This window comes from Piliocolobus tephrosceles, chromosome 10 (genome assembly GCF_002776525.5).
Source record: "Piliocolobus tephrosceles isolate RC106 chromosome 10, ASM277652v3, whole genome shotgun sequence".
Taxonomy (NCBI): Eukaryota; Metazoa; Chordata; class Mammalia; order Primates; family Cercopithecidae; genus Piliocolobus; species Piliocolobus tephrosceles.
This window is the reverse complement of record NC_045443.1, coordinates 107,105,298-107,128,703: the sequence shown is the minus strand read 5'-3', so window position 1 is coordinate 107,128,703 and position 23,406 is coordinate 107,105,298. Positions and strand designations below refer to the sequence as shown.

The 23,406-nt window shown below is 53.1% G+C and overlaps 1 protein-coding gene across 2 annotated transcripts in view; it reads left to right on the top strand.

Moving 5' to 3' along the window:
* The window catches only part of MMAB (metabolism of cobalamin associated B), a 20,136-nt gene extending 9,430 nt beyond the window's left edge, over window positions 1-10,706 (top strand). For both annotated transcript variants that reach the window (XM_023200170.2, XM_023200123.2), the window contains exons 5-9: window positions 2,551-2,623; window positions 2,848-2,945; window positions 3,262-3,326; window positions 5,179-5,238; window positions 7,173-10,706. In XM_023200170.2, the coding sequence (XP_023055938.1) occupies window positions 2,551-2,623; window positions 2,848-2,945; window positions 3,262-3,326; window positions 5,179-5,238; window positions 7,173-7,281 (405 nt within the window). In that variant the 3' untranslated portion in view covers window positions 7,282-10,706. The remainder of the gene's footprint in view (window positions 1-2,550; window positions 2,624-2,847; window positions 2,946-3,261; window positions 3,327-5,178; window positions 5,239-7,172) is intronic.
* Window positions 10,707-23,406: the final 12,700 nt, after the last annotated feature.

Sequence of the window (23,406 nt, the reverse complement as noted above, 5' to 3'; positions counted from 1 at the left end):
CAAAAAAAAAAAACAAAAAAAAAAACCTCTGTCTCCAAAACAAACAATTGGAGACATACAATCTTCCTTCACAGGTGAGTGGTGAGGATTGCACTAAATGAGGGAATTTAAAATGTAACGGTTCTCAACCCAGGGCCATTCTGCCTCTCAGGGCCTGCTGAGCAATATCTGAAGACATTTTTAGTTGCGGCATCTGGGGGTGGGGGTGTTGCTGGCATGTAAATATCCTGCAATGCACAGGACAGCCCCCATCAACAAAGAATGACCTGGCCGTGAATGGCAATAGCACCAAGGCTGAGAAAGCCGGTGTGAAGTGCCTCGCTCGTGCCTGATACAGAGGGGACCTGGAGAGGCCCAGCTGCAGTGAGCCCTCAGCTGGTGGGACTCATGTGTCACAGTGTCACTGTTCTGTTCCCTAAGAAGAAGGGGGCCTCTGACCCACACAGAGAACTTCAAGCACGGAGGCAGGGTCACCACCCGGGAGTGCCCAGGGTGCCGCACTTTACACCTCCACACAGACCCAGATCCCCAGAAACCGCTCCCCGCAGGGGCAGCCCTTCCAACTTCTGTTCTGAAGTCCAGGCTGGAGCCCGCTCAGGCCCCTGGAAACAGACAGAGGGGAGTAGGTGGGGCTGCCACAGGCCGTGGCTGCAGGAGGATGGGAAGCCTCAGCCACCAGAACATTCAGTGTGGTGGAGGAAGGCTTTCAACCTCCTGAGGAGCCGAGGTAGCAGCGGTCATTTCTGTCTGCTGTATGCGTTGGGTCGCAGCTGCCATGTCACCTCCTCCAGGGCCTTCCCTGGCCACCTCACCTCCAGCTGGGTTAGGCAGCACTCCTAGGTTTCCACATCCTCTAACAGGCATCACAAGGAGAGTTAACCTCTTCACCCATCTGCCTCCCACCCAGCCTTGGCACTGTAAGGGCAGGAACTGTGTCTTGTTCACCTGGGAGGCCCACCTGGCCTGGTAGCTGCTCGCAGGGCCTGTGGATGAGGTCGGGCAGCAATGCCACAGCTCTCCTCATATCACCCATTTCACCCTCACAGATGCCCGTGAGGTGGAAGTTAATGTCCACAGTTTATAGGGAGCCAAACTGAGCCTCGGGAAGGCTGACTTGCCCAGCCCCCACAGCCAGGCATCAGTGGAGCTGGAATCTGATTACCAAACGTGCCAGTTCAGCCCCTGGGGTACACGCTGCACTGGTGCCAGTCCAGTCCCTGGGGTACACGCTGCACTTGGCCAACCAAGTGGGTAGTGTTATCACTCCCGCTTTGACTGTGGAAGCGCAGGGCCCCCAAGCTTGCCCAAGGTCTGCTGGTCAGAAGCCCTAGGAAGGTTCCAGCCCAGTGCTGGATGGGCAGCCTCTGCTCTTACACACCATGGCCTGCTTCTTGAATGCTGTCACAGTGGCCATCTTAGAAGAGGTCAGAGGTCACAGACCTTCACCCTCCTGGTAGCCCACCATCCAGCTCGAGTGGACCCTGGCTGGGCGCAAAGTCAGAGGTGGTACTTGTGGTTTTCACATGCATGGGAGCTGTTGGACATTTGTCATACAGGGGCCTGGAGCCCTTGCAGCAGACCTCAACAGACCATTTCTGTTCCAAGCAAACCTACCCCCCACCTGGACAGAGCACAGGCCTCACCCAGCCAGGCTTCCTGCTCCCGGAACCCCCAAACGCCTTGGCTGACTACATTCTCCAAGCTCCTTGTCCTTTAGAGTTGAGAAAGCACTGTCACATTTGACCTCTTGGCCCAGCTGTCAAATGTTGAGAAAAGAAGAAAACCTCACAGGGCCTAGGCGCACGGGAGACGTGGGCAGAGCCCAGACGGTTCCTCTTGACTGTCCCTGGGTGTGTGATGAGCGTCATCTGCTTAACGCAGCTGCTGCCCCCACACGAGCCTTTTCCTCCCTCAGACTGCAAAAGCGCCACACCAGGTCCCCCTCAGCAGGGCTGGGTGTCCAACAAAGATGTTGTGCTGAAGGTTCAGAGTTTGCCTTCAAATGTCAGCCAATTCAAGGTCTGACAGCCTGTATGAGTCCGTTCTCTCACTGCTATAAAGAACTACCTGAGACTGCATAATTTGTAAAGAAAAGAAGTTTAATCTGCACATGGTTCTGCGGGCTGTACAGGCTTCTGCTTCTGGGGAGGCCTCCGGAAACCTACAGTCATGGCAGAAGGCAAGGGGGAAGCAGGTACATCTTCACATGGCCGACAGGAGAGAGAGAGTGAAGGGGGAGATGCTACACACTTTCAAACCACATCTTGAGAGAACTCTATCACAAGTCAGCACTAGGGGGCTGGTGCTAAACCATTCAAAACCACCCCAATGATCCAATCACCTCCCACCAGGCCCCACCTCCAACTCTGAGGATCACAATTTAGCATGAGATTTGAGTGGAGACACAGTGCCAAACCATATCACAGCCCTTCACGAGCTAGCTGGCACAGGCTTTGCCGGGCATGTTAGGTGGTGCCTCTGCACATGGTATGACATTCTCTCTGTCCAGCCCATCCCAAATCTTGACTGTCACCTTCTGTTGCCTCCCAGATCCAGTGCACATTGCAGGACGTCGGCTCGGCCCTGGCGACACCACGCTCCTCGGCCCGGGAGGCTCACTTAAGTAATTCTCAACCTCCTGTGAGCCCTAGGGTCAGGGGACTCTCCTAGGGGTTACCATCTGGGAGCCCAGCAGCCTTGCTTGTAGCCCCTGGGAGGGAAGGTACCTTCTGAGCCAGTGGAAGCAGTCTGCAGGACACCCAGGTGGACGGGCAACGGGGGCGGTTCCCACCATAGTCTGGTGGGTGATGGCCTCATGGTAGTTCCCTCTGCTCCTTGGCTCCTCAGAGTACACCACGTTCGAGCCGGGGCCCATCCTGGAGCTGGAGCAGTGGATCGACAAGTATACCTGCCAGCTCCCACCACTCACGGCCTTCATCCTGCCTGTAGGTACTGGGCAGGCGTAACTGGGGGTGGCTGCAGGCAGTTGCAGTGACAGACACACATGGGCTCTGAATAAGTCCCTCTGTTCACAGTGACAGACACTGTCCTCCAGTTTCCCCAAGTCCCTCCAGGTCCTCACTGGTCCCTTCCAGCCCTGCCCACTCTGGAGCAGGGTGCCCAGTGGGTGTGCCCTGGCAGGGCTCCTGGAGGCAGAATGCTGCCCGGTTTGGGGGGCAGGGCTGGACTTCAGAGGAGCTCCTGTCTGCAGTGGGCACACCTTTCCCACTCTGCTCAGGCAATGTCCCTTTCTGCTTTCAGTCGGGAGGCAAGATCAGCTCAGCGCTGCATTTCTGCCGGGCCGTGTGCCGCCGGGCCGAGAGACGGTAAGAGGGCCCAAGGGAAAGGGAGAGGAACAAGGAGGAGGAGAGAGGGAGGGGGAGAGGGAGAGGGCCTCTGCACCGCGGGCAGGAGGCAGGCACAACAGGGTCATCTCTGAGCCATCCAGCCACACATCAACAGACCCTGTCTGGGCCCCTCCACTGTGCCGGACGGGGACCAGAACAGACCAAGTCCCTGTCCTCAGAGCCCTGTGTTGTGGAGTGGAGACAGTGACACGTGACCAGATGGCCTATCAGACCACACAGTTTCACCTTGCTGTGAGCCCTGTATTCTGAGAACAACAGGAAGTTATTGCTGGGTTCCCAGCCATCTTGGGACAGGGGTAGACATGAAAGGACCCTGCTGGCCTCTGGGTGCATAAGGCCCCTGAAAGGCCTGCATGGCTGTGGAGAGCCCGGGTGGACGCTGTCAGCAGACTAGCCACCACCACCCCCAAAGCTACTGACAGCCTTTGCAAGGAATCTTTAGAAGGAAATGAGCAAAGTCTCTATCTACACCACTCAGAGACCAGGCTGCCAGCCAGCTTTACAGAGAAGAGAAAGCAAGCCCTACTTTGATCCAATGGACAGGTGCTTTACGTTCATAATTTCATTTACTCCTTGTTGATAGCCCTGGGAGAGAGGTGGTGTGGCCTCCGCTCTACAGGAGTCAGGAAGCTGTGGCTCAGAGAAATGACACCATGGCCACAGTCCCCCAAATGGTTGGTAGCAGAATCCAGATTGGAGTCCACGGCTGTCTGGGCCAAGCATGAGCCCTTCCACGGTCCCACATCACTAAGGTTTTGTTCTTTATGAAAGGCTCGTAGGCCCAGATAGCTCCTGTAACAGAGCACGCTTTGGCTTCAAAAGAAAAAAAAATGTCATTTGTACAAAGCCATCCATCAGCAGTGCTCATAATAGCAAGAAACTGGAACCAACCCAAAGACCCAACACACAGGCATAGAGCAGCAGATAGGCCCTCTGTGCAGCAGAGTTACGCAGCCGTGGCAGTGGCAAGGTGCAGATCGTCCTGAGGTGGGGTCGCACGCCCGGGGCATCTCGGGTGAAGAAGCTCCTCGCTGAGCGTGCGGTGCCCACTAGAGACAGCCTGGAACTCTGACAGGCCTGGATGCACACCCTGCTGGGCCGCTAGCCAGGTGCATGGCTTTGGGTGGGGATGAGAACCCTGAGGCTGGGCTTTGGGTGGCTGGCCTGCCAACAAGGTGTATGCCACAGGGTGATACCTGGGAAAGGCTCAGCAAGGGCCCGCCACCACACTGGTGCCCAGCAGATGGCCGTCCAGTGTCTAACGTATCTGCACATAGACTGGTATGGACCCCAGGAATCCAGAATCCTGTGGAATCAGGAGCTTGGTCTGCCTGGGTCTTTTTCTCCGCTGTGAAGTTGTTCTAAGTCATGATGTACAAGCATGATGTACAAGGGGCTTAGAGTTTAGCCCATTGGGAATTAAGTTTAGCCCATTGGGAATTAACAGGCCCCCACTTCCTTTGAAGGCTGGAGGCTGACCACCCCAACTTCACCCCACCCAGACTCAGGTCCAGTGGTACAAAAGCTGGCTGACTGGCTGGGGTGTGGTGTAGGCCAGGCGGCTCCCTCAACTCCCCGGCCGTGTTCCAGTCCTCCTTGGCCAGGCCCTCCTGCGATGTGCCCGTGGAAAGGGCCGATGGCCTGTTTAAACCCACCTGTGACGGATTTGTCATCTCCAGTGCTGGCCGAGCTTGTGCAGGCTCAGATTGAGCGGTAGTGGGATGTGAAATGCTGCTCAAGGTTTAGGCCCCAGGTCAGAGCCTGTTAAGCCCCATAATGTCACATGACTCAGTGTCTCCTCCCTTTCTAGTGTGGTGCCTCTTGTCCAGATGGGAGAGACCGATGCCAACGTGGCCAAGTTCTTAAACAGGTACTCGCGTGGAACCTGGGGGTCCCTCTCTGAAAGCTGAGGCTCGTCTGTGGGAAGTAGCAGTGGTGCAGTGTTCCCACACCCCTCCTTCATTCCCTTCGTGTTTATGAACATCCGCTCTGTGCCAGGCACCACGGCAGGCACAGGAGAGGCAGTGGCGAACAAGGTGGACGCTGTGCCTGTCCCGAGAAGATTTAGATCTTATTGGGAGAGGCTGCTGTAAAAACCAGGAAGAAAAACCTAAGTGCAAAGTGGCCTTGCGGGAGCAAAAGGCGTTCTTAGAGGCTGGGTGCTCAGGGAAGGCCTCTCGGTGGTGACTGACCAGGGGGCCAGGCTTCAGGCCCTCTCTCTGCCAGTTTCCTCTCCCCGAGAGGGCCTGGGGCAGTGTGAACCAACAAAAGAGAGCCGGGCCAAGCTGAGCTCAGGGGCCCCCCGTGCAGGCCCCAGTGAGCCAGGCTAGCCCAGGGAGGACTTCCTCTGCCTTGCTGCCGGCCCATGAGGCTGGAGCCACACCTGGCCCAACGCCTGCTCTGCTGGTTCCTGCCCTAGCCCTGGCTCCTGTGGCTCCAGTGTGAGCAAGGCCAGAGCCTGGGGGCAGGTAGAGAGCTGGGGGAGTGGGTCTGCACCCCAGGAGCTGTCCTGGGTGTCTAGAAAGTGACCTCAGGCCCCTGACTGTGGCCACTCCTCCCACGGACATGGCCTGGCTTTGACAGGTCCTGAGCAGCTCCTTTCCTTCTGGGAGTGGGGTTTCCCGGGAGTGAGGAGCAGGTCTATTTCATCTTCAAAGCAGCAACCCTGGGGGGACCCTTGCGGTCCCATAGCATTGCATGGCACAGGCCATTTCATCTCTTCAGTGAGGCTTCACAGAGCCAACAAGCAACAGGTACGCTGCTGCCCTCCAGGAGCACGCGGCCCAGAGGTAAAATACCCCGAACCACCTCCCCTTCGCTCTCCCTGAGAGCCAGCCGTGGGGCTCAGGGGGCCTGAGTTGGGAGGGCTCAGGAGAACGTGGTGTGGAGCTGGCCTCTGAGGGCAAGACTGGGGTAGAGAGAGAGAGGAAGGAACGTGGTGCCCAGTGCTGGGAGTGAAACAGCAAAAGATGCAGACAGCAGGAGGCAGAAGAGCTGACAGCATAAGCGCCTTGTGGGGCCCGTGGCGTTGTCCTCTAGTTCCCTCCATTGCTGCCCCTGCAGAAGGCCTCATGCACAGATGGCCCGTTGCTCAAAGGAGGAGGCGGGAAAGGGACTGGGCTCTGGTCTCTAGAGTGCTCCAGCCTGTGCTGCTCACCCAGTACCTTTGGCGATGTTTGGAGGCATTACCGGTTGTCACACTGGGTGCAGGGGTGCCACTGGCATCTGGTGGGTGGAGACCAAAGGTGCTGTCAGCATCCTACATTGCACAGGATGCACAGGACAGCCCCGAACACAGAGAATGATCCAGAATGTCAGTAGGGCCTAGTCCAGCAGTGTCAGCACCACCCAGGATGGGAACTAGAGCCACAGAGTCCCGGGCCTGGCCCAGCCCTCCCGAGTCAGAATCTGCACGTTGCTCAGATCCCCCAGTGATGCCTGTGCACACTGTAGTTTGGGAAACACCCAAACTGATCACGCACATGAGCCCTGATCACTCAAAAGTGCAGAAACCAGCTCAGAGAGGAGTCCAAAGTCATCTGGCCCATGGGGTAGGGCTGGGGCAATAGCCTCATCCTGCAGGAATGGCCCCAGCCTTGACACTGGAGAAGAGTCCCTGGCATTCACAGCAGCTGGCCTCGCATGCCATCCATCAAGTGCAAGGTGGTGGGCCCCCGCCCTGCCTGCACAGTGTGCCCAGAGCGCGTCATTTATATCTCCTCCTTGTAGGCAGATATGGGAAGACCCAGTTAGCATTGATCTCATTTCAAACCATTCTGTTTGCTTCTCTCTCTGCCCCTCCAGACTCAGTGACTATCTCTTCACACTAGCCAGATATGCAGCCATGAAGGAGGGGAATCAAGAGAAAATATACAAGAAAAATGGCCCATCAGCCGAGTCTGAGGCACTCTGAAATCACAGAAAGGGGGAGCTTGGAGGATCCCTCCATGGCGATGGCCGTGGAGAGAGGAGCTTGCGCTTCTGGGTCCTGGTTCCTGAAGAGCTCACCCAGAGAGACTGAAAGCAGCCTTTCGTCCCAGCTCTGCTTTGCTCCATACCTCCTGCCACCTTCCTCAAGGGACTGTGGCCCTTTGGGGATTCTGTCCCTGACCCTGCTTCCCCAAGCTCTCCTGGGTCTTGGAGGGATGTGGGAATGAATTGGTATTGCAGGAAAGACAGGTAAAGTGATTGCTGCAATGAGAAGGAGCTGTGCGGAAAAAGAATAAAAGTGAGAAAGGCTGGAGCCGTGTGTGTGTGTGTGTGTGTGTGTGTGTGTGTGTGTGTGTGTGTGTGTGTGTGAGAGAGAGAGAGGGAGAGAGCGCCCTCCCACTGCCAGCTCAGGTTGTTCAGAGATTTGGAATGGGACCAGAGGCCCTTGAAAATGTAATTGTGATTTACCTGTGCCAAAGGGGCTTTAAATGTCACATTTGTAACGGGGAAGGCGGACAGGATTTGTAAGTTTAGTTACCTCTGAGCCGCCCATCACCGCCAAAGTGTTGGGGAAGGATAGCTGCAGAGTGACAGGCGAGGCTCAGAAACTCCTGGCTTAGATTGAAGTGTGTGTGGTGGGGGTGCAGCTTAGAGGACCCCCTCTGAAAGGGACAGAGACCCTGCTGAGAACAACACTACCACTTGAAGGTGAACATTCCCTGTCCAGTTGGACTGAGTCGAGGGTCTGCGGTGCAGCGTCTTCAGCTTAAGAAAATGAGGTTGTCAGTTTCCAGCGAGGCTGACATCCACCAGACTGATTTCTCCGATGTTGCACTTGGCTGGCTTATGCCTCTGAGATCCATGCACGGCTGTATTTATTTCAGTTGTCACCGCTCCTCCCTCCTGCTATGAAACGACACTTGCCAGTGCCAGCAGTGTCCTTGGGAAAGGCGATATTTATGAAGGGCAGAAGAGGCAGCCCCAAGAACCTGAAGACTGCAGGCTGCTAATTGCAGGAAATGACTTTGGAAGGACAGACTCTTGTGGAGTTTCAGGGCTGAAAGGCCTGGCGAACTCCATTCAGCCGTCACGTATTGACTGAGTGGCTGCTTAGCATGGGCCACCGCGTGAGGCTCGGGTCAGCTGGTCACTCAGGCCATCTTTCATGCCGGCAAGTCAGCAAACATTACATTCTCAGTCATGTGCATGTTTTTGCCTTCATTCTTACCACCTTGCCTGCAAAGTTTGCAGGAGGGCCAGGTATATTCATTCGTGTCTTCTGGGTCCCTTCGTTGCTGACAGGCTGCGGTGGCCCTCTCAAGCCTTGGGCAGGGTGGGTGAGGTGCCGATGACCAGGAGTGTGTGAATGCCTTCCAGGAGGTGGCTTTGTTCAGTGCCTCACTGCCCCCATAGTCACTACCAGGTCTGGTATGGAGTCGGTGTTCAGTGTGTGCAAAACAGAGCTGAAAACGGACTTTAGGAGGCCAAGGCAGGCAGATCACCTGAGGTCAGGGGTTTGAGACCAGCCTTGTCAACACGGCAAAACCCCATCTCTGCTAAAAATAAAAAAATTAGCTGGGCATGGTGGCAGGTGCCTGTAATCCCAGCTATTCAGGAGGCTGAGGCAGGAGAATCACTTGAACCCAGGAGGCAGAGGCTGCATTGAGCCAAGATCGTGACACTACACTCCAGCCTGGGTGATAGAGCAAGACTCCATTTCAAAAACAAAAACAAAAACAAAAAAAAAAAACAAAACAAAACCCTGAAAACGGGAAAGGCTTGAGTGTTCAGAAGTGAATGGTGGTTAACCATGCAATCACTTAAGGCTCGGTCAGGGAGTATGTTCAAAGAGCTTGCAGTGAATCACTCAATTCTGTCTACACCTCAAAATCTTCCTGGAATATATATATATATATATATATATTTGGAAGTTTAGTTACCTCTGAGCCACCCATCACCATCAAAGTGTGGGGGAATATATATAATACACATATATATAATAACAGCAGCCCTGCATGCCTAGCCATGGGGAAGCACAGCCTCCAAAGGATAAGGAAAGCTCTTTGAGTAAATACAGCATCCTAAAGTGACAATCTTTCAAACAAGGCCGTTTGCCTGTTGCCAAGTCCTGTCCTTCCAGGACTGGCTGTCATAGGCCGGATGTTAACAGTCGCATTCTCAGACCCCCGCCTCTGTATCTGTCTCCTGGTTCACCGGCAAACACTTCTCTGAGAAACCACCCGGGTGCAGGGCAGACGCCACCACTCAGCAGGTGTTTCTCTCATGTGCTACCAACCTGGGAAAAATGGAGAAAGCTTGCTTTGGGGGCCGGGAGGATGGGGTGTTTAAAACATTTGCTCTTCTGCAGCGCCTTTCAAAAGCTCTCTCAAGAGCCCAAGGCAAAAGGAAAGGCGCGTACCCATCTGTACACTGAGCGAATATCCTCGCATATTTTGAACCAGGTGGGAAAAGTTAATAAAAGCCCTACAATCAAGAAACATGAGTGTGGAGCCCAGCTGCCAGTGTTTGCACACCATTGCCAACTCTCAGAAACGATCCATCCCATTGCACGGACACATGGGTTTTGAAACACACAGCAGCCTGCTTTTATTTAAAGTCGTGATCCCTTGTCGTAGATTTTTTTCATAATTTCATTTTGGAAAATATTGCACACAAATATTACTCAATCACTGGGTTTGTGGGTTGTGGCCACTTCCTTACATTTTGCACCCTTGAAAATGCCTCCCGCTCCTCCAGGTCAGGCTCCCTGGAATAGGGTATGTAGTGTCATTTCCAGAGACGAGCTGGCCGTTGGCTCTTCCCTCGGAGAGAAGCCCACAGTAACAGTGACGCCAGCCCGCACTGTGGAAGGGCTTGCTACATGCAGTGCCCTGAGCCAAGCGTTCCACAGACGTTATCTCATTTGAACCCCATAGCAGCCCTGGAAGAGGCATTCGGTGGGGAACCGAGTTGTCCTGGGGAGTCAGCATCAAGATGTGGGCCCCGGACGCGGCCTCGTCACTCACGGCCCCGTGCTGCTCAGCTCCCACCCACTGCCGCTTGACAGTCGTTTTAATCACTACCTGGGCTGCGGTGAACAATGCCAGGCTCTGATAGACCCTGCTGTCCTCATTTCTCAACCTAGTTTCCCTTAACTGATATTTCATGGCTATTGTTAATGCGCATTTTTCACCGAGTAATTTCCACAGCCCTAACTTGTAACACATCCCAATGACAAACGTCCCTGGTTCGGAAGCCCCCGTCAGCGGCAATGTCACCCTTGCCGCTGCCTCGACACCTTCCGACAGCCCATTCGGTTTTATGATCGCCCTGTCCCAGTGATCACTACTGAACCTTTAAGAATCCAGATGCATTTCAAGTTTAATTGAATAAAATTCTTTGTATAATGAATTCCGCATGAATGCTACATAAATCAGTGCCCGGAAGGATTTGTGGCTGCTCCCTCCCCTCTGGCGGGGCCTGGGGATCTGGCAATACCGACACAAGCTGGAATAAATGCATCTCTGCAGTCAGTCCAGCCAGGGGAGGGTGGCACAGTTTGAACTTGCCTTGGCCTATTGCTTTTCTTCTCTACGAGTCCTCCTGGAAGATGGTGCTAAAGTCCCACAGAGGCAGGGACAGGCAGGTTGCGGAGACCTAGAAACTTTGGGGACGTCCCTCGTGTTCTCCCATTCCACAGAATCAGAAACTTCTCAAGCTGTGGTTTGTCACCTTTGGAATGCACACACACACATTCACAAATTTGCGTCCAGTCGTAGGAAGTCCATGGAACCTCCTGGTAAGAATCAATTTTCTAAGGGAACCCATGCAACCCTCTTTGGAGGCTAAGCTGGGATTCCCAAGGCCACCTTCAGCAGCCTGTTTCAGGGTCAGATAGCCCCAGCCTGGAAGTATGAGAAGGTGCACTTGGGGCTGGCTGGGAGAGGCTGCTGGGTGACCTTTGATGCTTGTAGGGTTGTGGGGTGTGGGGAAGGACTGTCAAAACAGCTGGCTTGGGCATTGGTCCCAGGCAGGCTCAGGTTCAAGGCCAGCTCTGTCACCTCCTACATTGGTGACTGGCCAAGTCATTCCATCTCTCTCGGTCTTGCTCCTCCATCTATAGAATGGGAATCGTAACATCCACCCCATGGGTCACTGGGATTGTTTAATGAGGTAATACTTAAAAGAGTAATATCACCCCCTGGCAAATGTTAGCTCCTGTTATTACAGTTGTTTGCTATTATTACCACTTGAATTCAGATTCCATTTTTGTCACTTCCAGCGTCTCCTTAAGCAAATGGTTGAACCACTCAAAGCCTCTTTATCTTATAATGGGATAATAATACCAATTTCCAAGAGTTCAGAAATAAGTCCGCAGGCCCCAGACATGGTAGCGGCTCCAAAAAAGTAGCCATCGTTGTTCAGTCATATTTGACCCTTTTGAAAGCATGTTCTAATAGCTTATCCCCAGGTGACGCTGAGGACAGCCTGGCAGCGCCTCTGGTCCCTCAGGCTTGCCGAGAGGGTTGGGAAGACAGGTGGCCTCCAGAGGTGGCCAGGTACAATCAGATGAGAAGGCGGGGATGTGGCTCCAGCAAACAGGGCTGAAGTGAAAAGGAGAGTGACTTGCAGAACAATGAGAGCTGAGCGCGGTCTCAGACATCATTGCTCTCATTTTATAAATGAGAAAACTGAGGCCTGGAGAGGAGAACTTTTTTTTTTCTCACCCTGTCACCCAGGCATGGAGTGCAATGGCTCACTGCAACCTCTGCCTCCCGGGTTCAAGTGGTTCTCCTGCCTCAGCCGCCTGAATAGCTGGGATTACAGGTGCGTGCCACCACGCCCAGCTAATTTTTTGTATCGTTAGTAGAGATGGGGTTTCACCATGTTGGCCAGGCTGGCCTCAAATTCCTGACCTCAGATGATCTGCCCGCCTCGGCCTCCCAAAGTGCTGGGATTATGGGCGTGAGCCACCGCGCCCAGCACACAGGAGAACTTAGTAAGTAAATCTTAGTAAGGACCACACATAGAGCACTGATTACGTCCAGGCATCTTGCTAAGAACCCTACATTCAATAGTTCATTTAATTATTTCAAGAGCCCGTGAAGGTGGAACTCTTAATATTATCACCCCCAACTTACAGATGAGGAAACTGAGTCCCAGAGAGGGGACAGGAGTTTCTCGAGGTCAAACAGCTCTAGGAGGCAGAACCAGGCTTTAAATCAGGGCTCTGTGCCTCCAAGCACCATGACAGGCATTTCCTCAACACCTAGCTCTATGCTCAATTGTACCACAATGCCAGGTGCTCATGTCTTTCTAGTTCTCAGAACCCTACGAGGTACGTACAGTTATCCTCCCCGTTTCACAGGTGAGGTAACAGGGGCTCAAAGGGTGAAGTCACTTGCCCAAAGTCACACAGTGTCCACAGGGGTGACGCTGATGATAATGACATCATTATCAACAGCTGACACTTACTGAGCTCTCCTTATCACCAGAGCCTTTTAAACCATCTCAGCATAGCTAACCTTGGAGAGCGCCTTCCTTGCACGCTTGGCCTGTATTCCCCACAACAGCCCCACCAAGTGGACATTAGTACCTTTGCGTCATAGACTCAGAAACCGAGGCACAGGGAGACGGCACCTTGGCTGGTGTCACGCAGAGAGGAAGAGGATTTGAACTCGGATCTGCCTGTCTCCAGCATGCTCCCTGTGGGCAGCGGCAAAGCCAAGACAAGGACCCTGCTCTTCAGGTCCCCCTGGGGTGGCCACCCTGGCACAGTTGGCAGTGAGGGTGTGACTGGCAATCAAGTGGGGCAGGGCTTCTTCTTGGGGGAAGAGAAGGGGCTACCAAAAACCTAGGAGGGGCTGGGCATGGTGGCTCTTGCCTATAATCCTGACACGTCGAGAGACCAAAGCTGGAGGATCACTTGAGGCCAGGAGTTTGAGATCAGCCTGGGCAACATAGTGAGACCCTCTTTCTTTCTTTTTTTGTTTTTGAGACGGAGTCTTGCTCTGTCGCCCAGGCTGGAGTGCAGTGGCACTGTCTTGGCTCACTGCAAGCTCCGCCTCCTGGGTTCAGGCCATTCTCCTGCCTCAGCCTCCCGAGTAGCTGGGACTACAGGCGCCTGCCACCACGTCTGGCTAATTTTTTGTATTTTTAGTAGAGACGGGGTTTCACCGTGTTAGCCAGGATGGTCTTGATCTCCTGACCTGGTGATCCGCCGGCCTTGGCCTCCCAAAGTGCTGGGATTACAGGCGTGAGCCACCGCACCCGGCCAGAGACCCTGTTTCTTAAAAAACAAAAAGGATTGATGTGCGCACCTGTAGTCCCAGCTACTCGAGACTGAGGTGAAAGGATCGCTTTAGCCCAGGAGCTCGAGGCCAAGTGAGCTATGATCGTGCCACTACACTCCAGACCAGGCAACAAAGCGAGACCCTGTCTCAAAAACAAACCCCCAGGAGGAACCTAGTTGCCACAGCTACAAGTGCTCTCTCTGAGGAAGAATGAGAAGCAAGGGCCAATTCAAGGCAGTGCGGGGCAAAGGCACCCTGGAGAACAGAGTGCGTAAGTGGCATGAAGGTGTCCAACTGACTCAGGACTGGGGCGGGCAGCTTGGTGACCTCTTCCCCCTGCCCCTCACTGCCAAAATGCCTCCCAGTGCGAGCTCCCAAGGCACCGGTCCTTCAGCCCTCATCACTGGCCATCTGCGGTGCCCATGGCCCTCACTGGTCAGCAGGTGCCTTTATTTACAATCACCTTGGAAGGGTCGAGCAGACATATGTTGCTAAGGGTCGTTTATTCTTGTTTATAAAATTTATGACTTCACCTCGATTACACACTGTCAAAACAGAAAGAATTGGGCCCAAAGTCTCTTGCCGCATGACTGCCTCAGACGTGCGTACATCTGTTAACTCCGTGGGAGCTGTAGAGGGAAATAAGGTTCACTATAACTCAAAAGCTTGCTACCCTGCCACGAGGTGTGAGCATCAGGCCTTGAGAAAAGACATCCAGGCGTGCACATGGAGAGGGAGGAGGTGAGGTCTGTGAGTGGGCATGCCAGGTGGCCTCAGGACTCTGCCCCGGCCCGGCCAGGGACTCTCTCAAGGTGCTTTGACTGGGGAGTGGAAGAGAAAGAACTGTATTTCTATGGTCCTTAGGGGTCCAGCTGCAGGATCCCAGCAGCTGGAAAGAGTTCTGAGCCTATGGCTTTCCACCTGCCGGCTTCAGCGGGGCGAGAGAAATGTTGCCTGTCTCTCACGGTTGCGGGGAGTGGAGATCGGTAGGAACTTTCGGGAGGGCAATTTGGCAACGTGCATGAAAGTCCTAGAGATGTGTGTACCTTACGGTCTTGCAATTCTGTGTCTGAGAATTTTTCTGAAGGAAATAGATACATTGGTGGAGCTACAAGAGTTTTTTTGGCTTTTTTGTTTTTGTTATTTCAGTGCAGGAAATAGACATACGGGTGAAACTGCAAGGGGTTTTGTTTTTGTTCTTGTTTTTTCCAGTGCAGAAAAGTGCAGCTCATTACAGTGAAAAATTGGAAACCAATGCCCAACAATAGGAAGCTGGATAGTTAAATAAGTAAAATATTAACCATAAGGGACTGTAAGAAATACCATAAAGCCACTGAAAATGATGGTGTCTACATATTTACTACTATGAAAGGGTGTTCACTACTATTAAGTGAAAAAAGAAACCCAAATTACAACATGTTACATATAGAATGACCCAAATCCTAAACAGAAACATACATGTGTTTCTATACACCACAGAAAAATGCACGTGTTACTAATACGTATCTCTCAATGGTGGGAAGATGCGCGGTTTTAATGTTCATTTTCATTTTGTCTGGATTTTCTAATTTTTCTACAATGAATTTGGGCTGGATTTGACAAAGGCTTACTGTGTAATACACATGAATGAAAAGAAACCGACAAGTGGTTTCTCTGCCTGTAAATCCATCATCTACCTCCTGTGGGATGGCTGGAGACAAGAGAGAAGCTCCTTGGAGGGTGATACTCCATGCCACATTCCAGCCCCCTCACGTGGGGAGGGTGCCCTCCAGTAGCCAAAGCCGTCAGGGTCCCCTGAAGTCTGGAAGCCTGGAGAATGTGCACCGTGTTCCCTGTGGGAGGCAGCTGGCTGTGCAGAGTCCAGCCTGCATGTAGAAGCCTGGCTTCCATTCTAGGGTAACAGGAGGGAAGAAAAAGGAACCTGCCCCACTGAGCTGCCCTTGGGGGATCGCTGCGCCAGCTTTTCCCCACTCTGTTGAGATGTTGGCATCTCTCTTCCTCCTCTGTTGGTTGATGCATCTTTATCTTGTACAGGGGTTGAGAGTAGACAAATAACTTTCATGTTTGTGATCTCATAGAGATTTTCATCCTGGATTATCACCGTAACTTTTCCTGGATAAGTGGCACCCCAATAGATAGTGTGATAAGCCCAGTATGCCAGTCAGCAAGTGGCAAAACCCACCTAAATCCCAGCTTCTGGTGTCAAAATCCAGTTTCCTTTCTCTTCTGTTCTGCCGAGAGCAGGGAAGGACTTATCCCAGGGGTAGGAAAGAGACGCCAATTCCAAGTGATTGCCTGACAGCCTGTGCTGGGTCCAGATTCAACAGGGAGGGGTTTGGGAATCTATTACTAATGTCTGCCATGGCCTCTGGGAGAGGCAGTGGGATGAGTGGCCTCTATTTGACATTTCTGGATTCCTAGGGCAGAGCCCTCACAGATCTCAAAGGTGTGGGGACTTCAGAGGCAGCAATGGTCTCCAGACTGCTTGAGAGTGGTCAGGCTGTCCCTCTCAACCAGCCCCCCAAACAAAAGCAGCTCTCCCAAGCCCACCACTCCCCAAGGAAACTAACTAGCAGGAAGGGGATTTTTCAGAGCTCTCAGGCGACACATCACGGTCATTGATCTCTGAGAACCAAATACTTATAAATCTGACTAATTAATTAGCCCTGACGAGCTCACTACCATAACTCAGAATCTGTAATTACATTTCACATTAAAGCACGAAAGTTAAGACTAAAGCCAGTGAGAAATGGTGACATCCCCGCACCCCCCTCCATCCCCAGTCTAGGGACTGCAGCTCCGGAAACCACCTCCTTTTGATTGCATTGTTCCCTGGGGTGCTGTTCCCAGCTGTGTGACAAACCAGTTCCAGCTCCCCTTCCCTGAGGCGGCTGCAAACATTTTGTACAGGGGACATTTTTGGGTTTACAGTTTAAAGTGTCCTGCAGCCAAAGACCACCAAGAACACACCTGTAGTCAAACAAAGTCAGATTTATTGCCTTGTTGCAACAAGGGAGCACGCGCATCGTGGGGTGCCTCGGGAAGAGGGTCTGCACAAGGACTTATTATAGGGTTTTGGCATGTGTTGCGGTTTGGGGGAGGGTTCAAGGAAGTGTGGCTTCGCTGTGGGTTGGCTGCTGTCAGGGAGCAGGGCTATTTCTGTGACTGGGTATTTTAATAAATCTTACCTAGAAGGAGGGAAGAATGAATGTGGCTAAAACGATAATTGAATACACCAGAGGGTCAGGGAGGCGTAGCCCCCAGCCTCGAGGAGCGGCCATCGGCTTGGGTGCCCCACCGTGCATGCATGCACGCGTGTGCGTGTGTCTGTACGTGTGTGGGTGTGCGCACACGCACCCAGGACGTGGTTGAGTTCTGGGGATGGAACTCGATGATCCCTGCGTGGCCGGCACTGCATGTATGACCTCGTTTGGTCTCAGCAACCAGGGAAGAGTGATCATCCCCATTTTGCAAGCTTGGAGAGATGAAGTGACTTGCTCCAGGTCATGATGAGAAAGTGGCTGAGGCTAGATTCGAACTCTAGTCTAGTTCTGGAACCTGAATCCTGATCACTGCCCTGGGGCCAGAATGGGCGGGATGCCTTTTTGGATATTTGCTGTTTGGGGACCTACCATCCAATTGCTTCAATTTCTTTTTGAGGATTTACTTCTTCCCATGGGATACAATCTCCATGGGGTTCTTTATTTGTCTCATTTTCAACACACCAGAAATGACCTTATTGGTTTCTCCTTTGGTGTCTGTCTCTCAAAATACACTGAATCCGGCTGGGTGCGGTGGCTCACACCTGGAATCCCAGCACTTTGGGGGGCTGAGGCAGGAGGATTGCTTGAGCCCAGGAGTTTGACACCAGCCTAAGCAAGACTGCAAAACTCTGTCTTTACAAAAAATACAAAAGTTAGGCAGGCATGGTGGTGTGCACCTGTAGTCCCAGGAGGCTGAGGTGGGAGGATCACCTGAGCCCAGGAGGCAGAAGTTGCAGTGAGCCAAGATCGTGCCACGTTGCCAGCTTGGGCAACAGAACGAGACCCAGTCTCAAAACCAACAACAAAATGAGATTGAATCACAGTGCCTAGAACAGGCTGTGTACACAGCAGGTGTCTAAAAATATTTATTGAAATGAATATGAAAGAATGAATGACATCAGTGCCTTGCCCAGTCTACTTCAATCCCTGAATTTTCTCTGAATTTCCCTAAAGACCCCAGCGTGCACTGAGCGAGGCTGGGTTACTGGCTAGAGCTGGTTCATTCACGCCCACAGCATCCTGAAGAGGGCCAGCTCCAGGCTCTACTGCCCAGGTCCCCCGAACTGCCCTGGCTCCCATTCTGCTTGTGGCCTGGGCTTCCAGCCCTCAATATTGGCCAAGACATTTCTTTTCTAAGTGAGGCAGAGCTGGCTTCTGTTGCCCTGGCTGATCAAGACCACTTCTGATGGTGGTTTGGTGCAGGTGGGCAGTTTCTAGCCACCCAGCTTTTGAGTTTGAACACCTGCTGGGATGAGCCACCCAGACTATTCACCAGGGTCCCTGTGATAGCAAACCAGGAGGGGAGACTGAGGAACTCTGGCCCATGCTGCAGAGGCACTGGTGCATTCACCGTCACTCTTAAGATGTTTGAGACACTCCAAACACCACCTAATGGAACCCGTTCCCAGATGCAGCCAAGGAGCCGTGTTCGGAGTGGGCACTGATTCCGTCCCGCTTGTGTCTCTGCCTTAGCTGGTAGGGAGACAGGCTGCAGCCTGTCGGGACGTGAATGATGAGCTAAGCAAGTGGTGGGCTTCCTGAACTTCCTCCAGCCTCCCTCTACCTGGTGTGCTTCCAAAGTGCGGGACTGATCGGCCCTTTACTCAGCACACCCTGAAATCCAGCTCTGCCTTTCAACTCTGTGCCTGGGGAGCAGCTGTTGCTCTGCAGCCTCGGGGACACCAGGGCTCTAGGGTCCTGAAGAAGTCCTTTAAAATGCTGTGGGAACTCACTGGCAAAATGGGTGTGTCTGTCAGTTTCCAGCATCCCTGGTGAGGGTAAGTGGGACAAGCAGTGGAGGCAGCGGGCTCCAGATAAGGAACAGAGCAGCCCCTGGGGCTTGGTTCAAGCTGAGCCCTTTGCCTAGAAGGTTCTCCCACCCCTCTTCTGCCTGCTCAAACCGAGCGAGGGCTCTGGAGTGTGGCAGACCAGGGTTTGAATCCTGGCTCTGCCACTTAACCCTTGGGCATGGGAATGACCAGCTCCTGACCTCAGCCTTCCCCACGTGAGTGGGCATCAGAATAGCACGGCACTAGACGCCAGGGACGCTGATCACAGGATGTGGCCATACACCTCCTACTTGAATTAGTTATGACTCTTTCCCCACCAGAGAGTGAGCTCTGTGGGGCAGGGATCACGTCCACTGTGTGCACAGCTGTAACTCAGCACCCAGCCTGGGGCACAGTAGGCCCTGTGGGTCCACTTGTTGGCTGAATCTGAACTCCCTGACAGTCTGGCTTCCTGCGCGGGGCCCGACTCATCTGGCACCATCTGTAATGGTGACAAAACCACCCAGCAGACTTCACACCAAGTCCCACATGGGGTGCGCTCCCTCCCCTGGACAGTGTCCCTAGTGGGGTGGGAGCAGGTCAGGACAGTCAGTGGGACTAGCCCCTCTGGGAGACAGGAGGCTTCCGTCCAGACCTCTGACGCTCAGGGAAGGTGGGTGAATGAGTGAGGTCACCTTCCTGGTCAAAGGCTTGGGTTTACATCCCAGTTCCTCATATCCTGGCTGTGAGTCTCTGGGTAAGTCACTCCACCTCTCAGAGCCTCACCTGTAAGGAGGAGAGAGCACTGCCCCTTCACAGGCAAGAGGAAGTGGGTAACAGATGGAAAAACATTTTGTTGACTGGGATCCACTGACCAAGTTTATTTCGCAAAATCTGTTGCCAAGATCGCTGTGCCTGGCTGATCAGCATTACGGAGAAAAACAGAGGCTGGTCAAGGTCTGCTGGGAAAAATACCCGCGTTTCTGTTTGAAGGCTCTGACGACCAGGAGCTCTCACAGCTGAGTAATTACCAGTAACCTACCCTGTGTGACAGGGCAGGAATCCCCGGTGACACCCAAGGATCCCGATGTATCCAGGCACACAGAGGGGACCACATGGAGTGCATGGACTGGGGGGAGGGTCCGGGAGCCTTGTTCTGTGGTGGGGGATGCAGAGGCTGAGGGCTGACTCGCCCAAGGTTGTCATGCAGAAGCTTTTTCTGGCTTTGTGGGGTGGCAGTGGCTCAGTTTTGACAGTTGATTTGGCGTCTCTGCTGGAGCTGTGCTTGCACATTGCCAGGGCCGTTCTTCTGAAACACCCAGAGGCCTACTCACCTTCGGCTTCATGAAGGAGCCCCGCCCCCCACCCACTTCACAAGATGTCTCAGGCCCCCACACCTCTAGAACATTCCAGTCCACACCCATTCCCACCAGCACCCCATCTTCCCTCTCTCTCGCTCTGAGTGTCCACCTGTGGCAGCAACGTGGGCTGGGCAATGTCCGTCCATGGCCTGCTGGTGGCTATGTAAGGCCATGTCCCTCCAGGTGTCCACATTTGGAGAATGAGAACTCTGTATCTGGGAAGGGCTGCGGGGAGCATACTTCAGGTCGTTCTGTCATTATTGCCGGGGCCAGAAGAACCAGCTCACTGTCTTCTTTCTTTAATGACCAGAGCTGTGGGCAGCTGCTTCCCAAACATACCCTGCAGTCTGAGGCTCAACCCTTAAGCCAGCATCCTCCAAGACAGAGGCCGACAACCCCTCAGGATGCTGCTAACATCTCAGGTAGCCCATCGTCTACATGTGTCTTGGGTACACTGCTAGGCTTGCTCTGAGAGGCCCGCTCCAGCCCTCCTCATAGTACCCTCTCTGGATATGAGCTAGTTTTTCCTGTATCCCCCTTTTTTTTTTCAAGACAATCTAGCTGTTGCCCAGGCTGGAGTGCAGTGGCGCGATCTCAGCTCACTGCAACCTTCTGCTGCCCCGGTTTAAGTGATTCTCCTGCCTTAGCCTTCAGAGTAGCTGGGACTACAGGTGCCTGCCACCATGCCCAGCTAATTTTTGTGTTTTTAGTAGAGACGAGGTTTCGCCATGTTGGCCAGGCTGGTCTTGAACTCATGACCTCAAGTCATCCATCTGCCTCAGCCTCCCAAAGTGTTGGGATTATAGGCGTGAGCCATTGTGGCCAGCCACCTGCATCCTTAAAGTGTGGATCCTGGAGAGAAACAAAGGATCGATTCCAGGTAGGGTGTGAGCCACAGAGAACAGAATAGGACTATTACCTCCTTCACTGTAGACACTCTCCCTCAATTAATGCAACCCCAAACCGTTAGGGCCTCAGCCGAGTCCTGCTGTAATCAGTCCGCTGACCCCGTGCCAAGCCACTCCCCTGGAGCCTGTCTGCATAAGGCTGGTTTCTGGCACCCGGTGACAGGTCCGTGGATTATTCCAGTGAACATCATCTTGTCCGGCTCCACCCATAGCTCTGCACTGTGGAGACTGTTTGGCTCCAGCATCTGACACATCTGCAGTGTTCAGACAAACCACGCGCACGCGCAGCCCCTCTGTACTTCCTGAGGCCTGAACAGTGGTGTTTCAGATTTTCAATTTGCCAACAATTTTTAAATCTGGAGATTTCAGACACTGGAATTTGTGTCTTCTTTTGAGAAGTGGGGAGCCTGGCCACATGGTATCTAGCCTGGGCAGGGCAGCCAGCTACTGGGGCTGAGCAGCAGCTGTCGGTTCCTGTGATGCCCACCAGCCCAAGTTCAAATCCCGGTTAGACCTCTTCCGAGCATGTGACCTTGGGTGCGTGACAAATCTGTCTGGTCTCAAAATCGGTACTAGTTTCCTGTGACTGATGGAACAAAGCACCATAAACTCAGGGGCTTAAGCAACAGACATTCATTCTCGCACAATTCTAGAAGCTGTAAGTCTGAAATCAAGGGATTGACAGGGTTGGTTCTTCTCCAGGCTGTGAAGGAGAATCTGTTCCTAGCCTCTCTCCTGGCTGCGGGTGATGGCTGGAAATCCCTGTGTTCCTTGGGCTGAAAGTTCTTCACTCCAGTCTCTGCCTTTGTCTTCACATGGCCGAGTCCTCTCTTCCTGTAAGGACACCAGTCACATCAGATTAGGGGCCCACCCTACTCCTATATGACCTCATCTGAACTAGTTACATCTGCAACAACCCTATTTCCAAACAAGGTCACATGCTGAGGTAGTGGGGGTTAGGATGCATCTTTTTTGGGACAGAATTCAACCCATACACCATCCTGAGGATGGGATTAATAGTATGATCTCAGAGCTATTGAGAGGATTTGGTGACATAATCCAAGAAAAGTGGCTGGCACCTGAGTAAATGTTAATTATGACTATTATTACTTCTACTATGCTTTTGAGATAAGACATAAGCCAGGAAATGGCAAACATGTTTAGCTTCCCAGGCCCATACCCACGGACTGCTGAAAGCACATGAAGACACAGTGCAGGAATCAATTAGTAATGTCTGCAAGGAGGAGGGCGCGATGACACAGAGGCCAAATCTTTCCCGTCCTTGAATAAGCATTTCTCCTTTTCACCCCCTCACCCTATGAGATCATTTAGGATCTGGTCAGCTCTGATGAGACAGGCCAGGATCCCGTGGGTAGGAGGGGCTGTGGACACAGCAGTTCCCAAAGAGGCCACAGAAGGCCAAGCAGTGACCCAGGCCAGTGACAAGGGCAATGTGGACTAGAGGTCAAGGGCACAGGCCTTGACCTTGGACCTGGACTTGTGGTCAAGGGCACAGGCCTTGACCTTAGACCTGGACTTGAGCTCTGATCACCACGCCCACCCTCAGTGACTTAAGGGTAGGCAGCATTTCACTTCTTGGAGATTCATTTTCCGCAGCTGTAAAGTAGTGGATAACAGTTCCTATCTGCCATGAGGATTAAACGAGGTCACATCTGTTAAGCACCTGGCAAATTATAGGTGCCCAATAAATGCAGTCTCCCCTTTCTTCCTCAGCCCTGGGGCCAGGCGGGGTGGAGTATCGGGTCAGAAGGTAACTCTCATTGCTGTTCTAAACAATTCCGTTGGCTCCTATATTAGTTTCCCGTGGCTGCTGCAACACATCACAAGCCGGGTGGCTTAAAAATAGCGGAAATGTATTCTCATCCCGCCGTTCTGGGGCCAGAAGTCTGAAATCACGGTGTCCACAGGCAGCATTCCCTCTGGAGGCTCTGGGGAGAAGCCTGCCCGCCTCTCCTGGCTTCTGGTGGCCCCCTCGTGCTTGGCTATGGCTGTATCACTCCCATCTCTGCCTCCGCCCCCATACGGCCTTCCCTCTAGGGCTTCCTGTTTCTCCTTCTCTTAGAAGGACTTGTCCTTGAATGAGGGCGCACCCTGACCCAGGATGATCTCATCCTGTGATCCTTACCTTCGTTACATCTACAAAGACCTATTTCCAAATAAGGTCCCAATGCACAGGTTCTGTGGGTGAGGACCTGGACAGATTGTTCAGGGGGACACCATTCCACCCACCACGGCTGCTTCCAGAGCGAGTGTGGCAGGAGGTGATTCTTCATGCCATGGGCCACCACACACTCACAGATCCTAAATGATCTCACAGGGTGAGGGGGTGAAAAGGAGAAATGCTTATTCAAGGATGGGAAAGATTTGGCCCCCATGTCATCGTGCCCTCCTCCTCGCAGACATTACTAATTGATTCCTGCACCGTGTCTTCATGTGCTTTCAGCAGTCCGTGGGTATGGGCCTGGGAAGCTAAACATGTTTGCCATTTCCTGG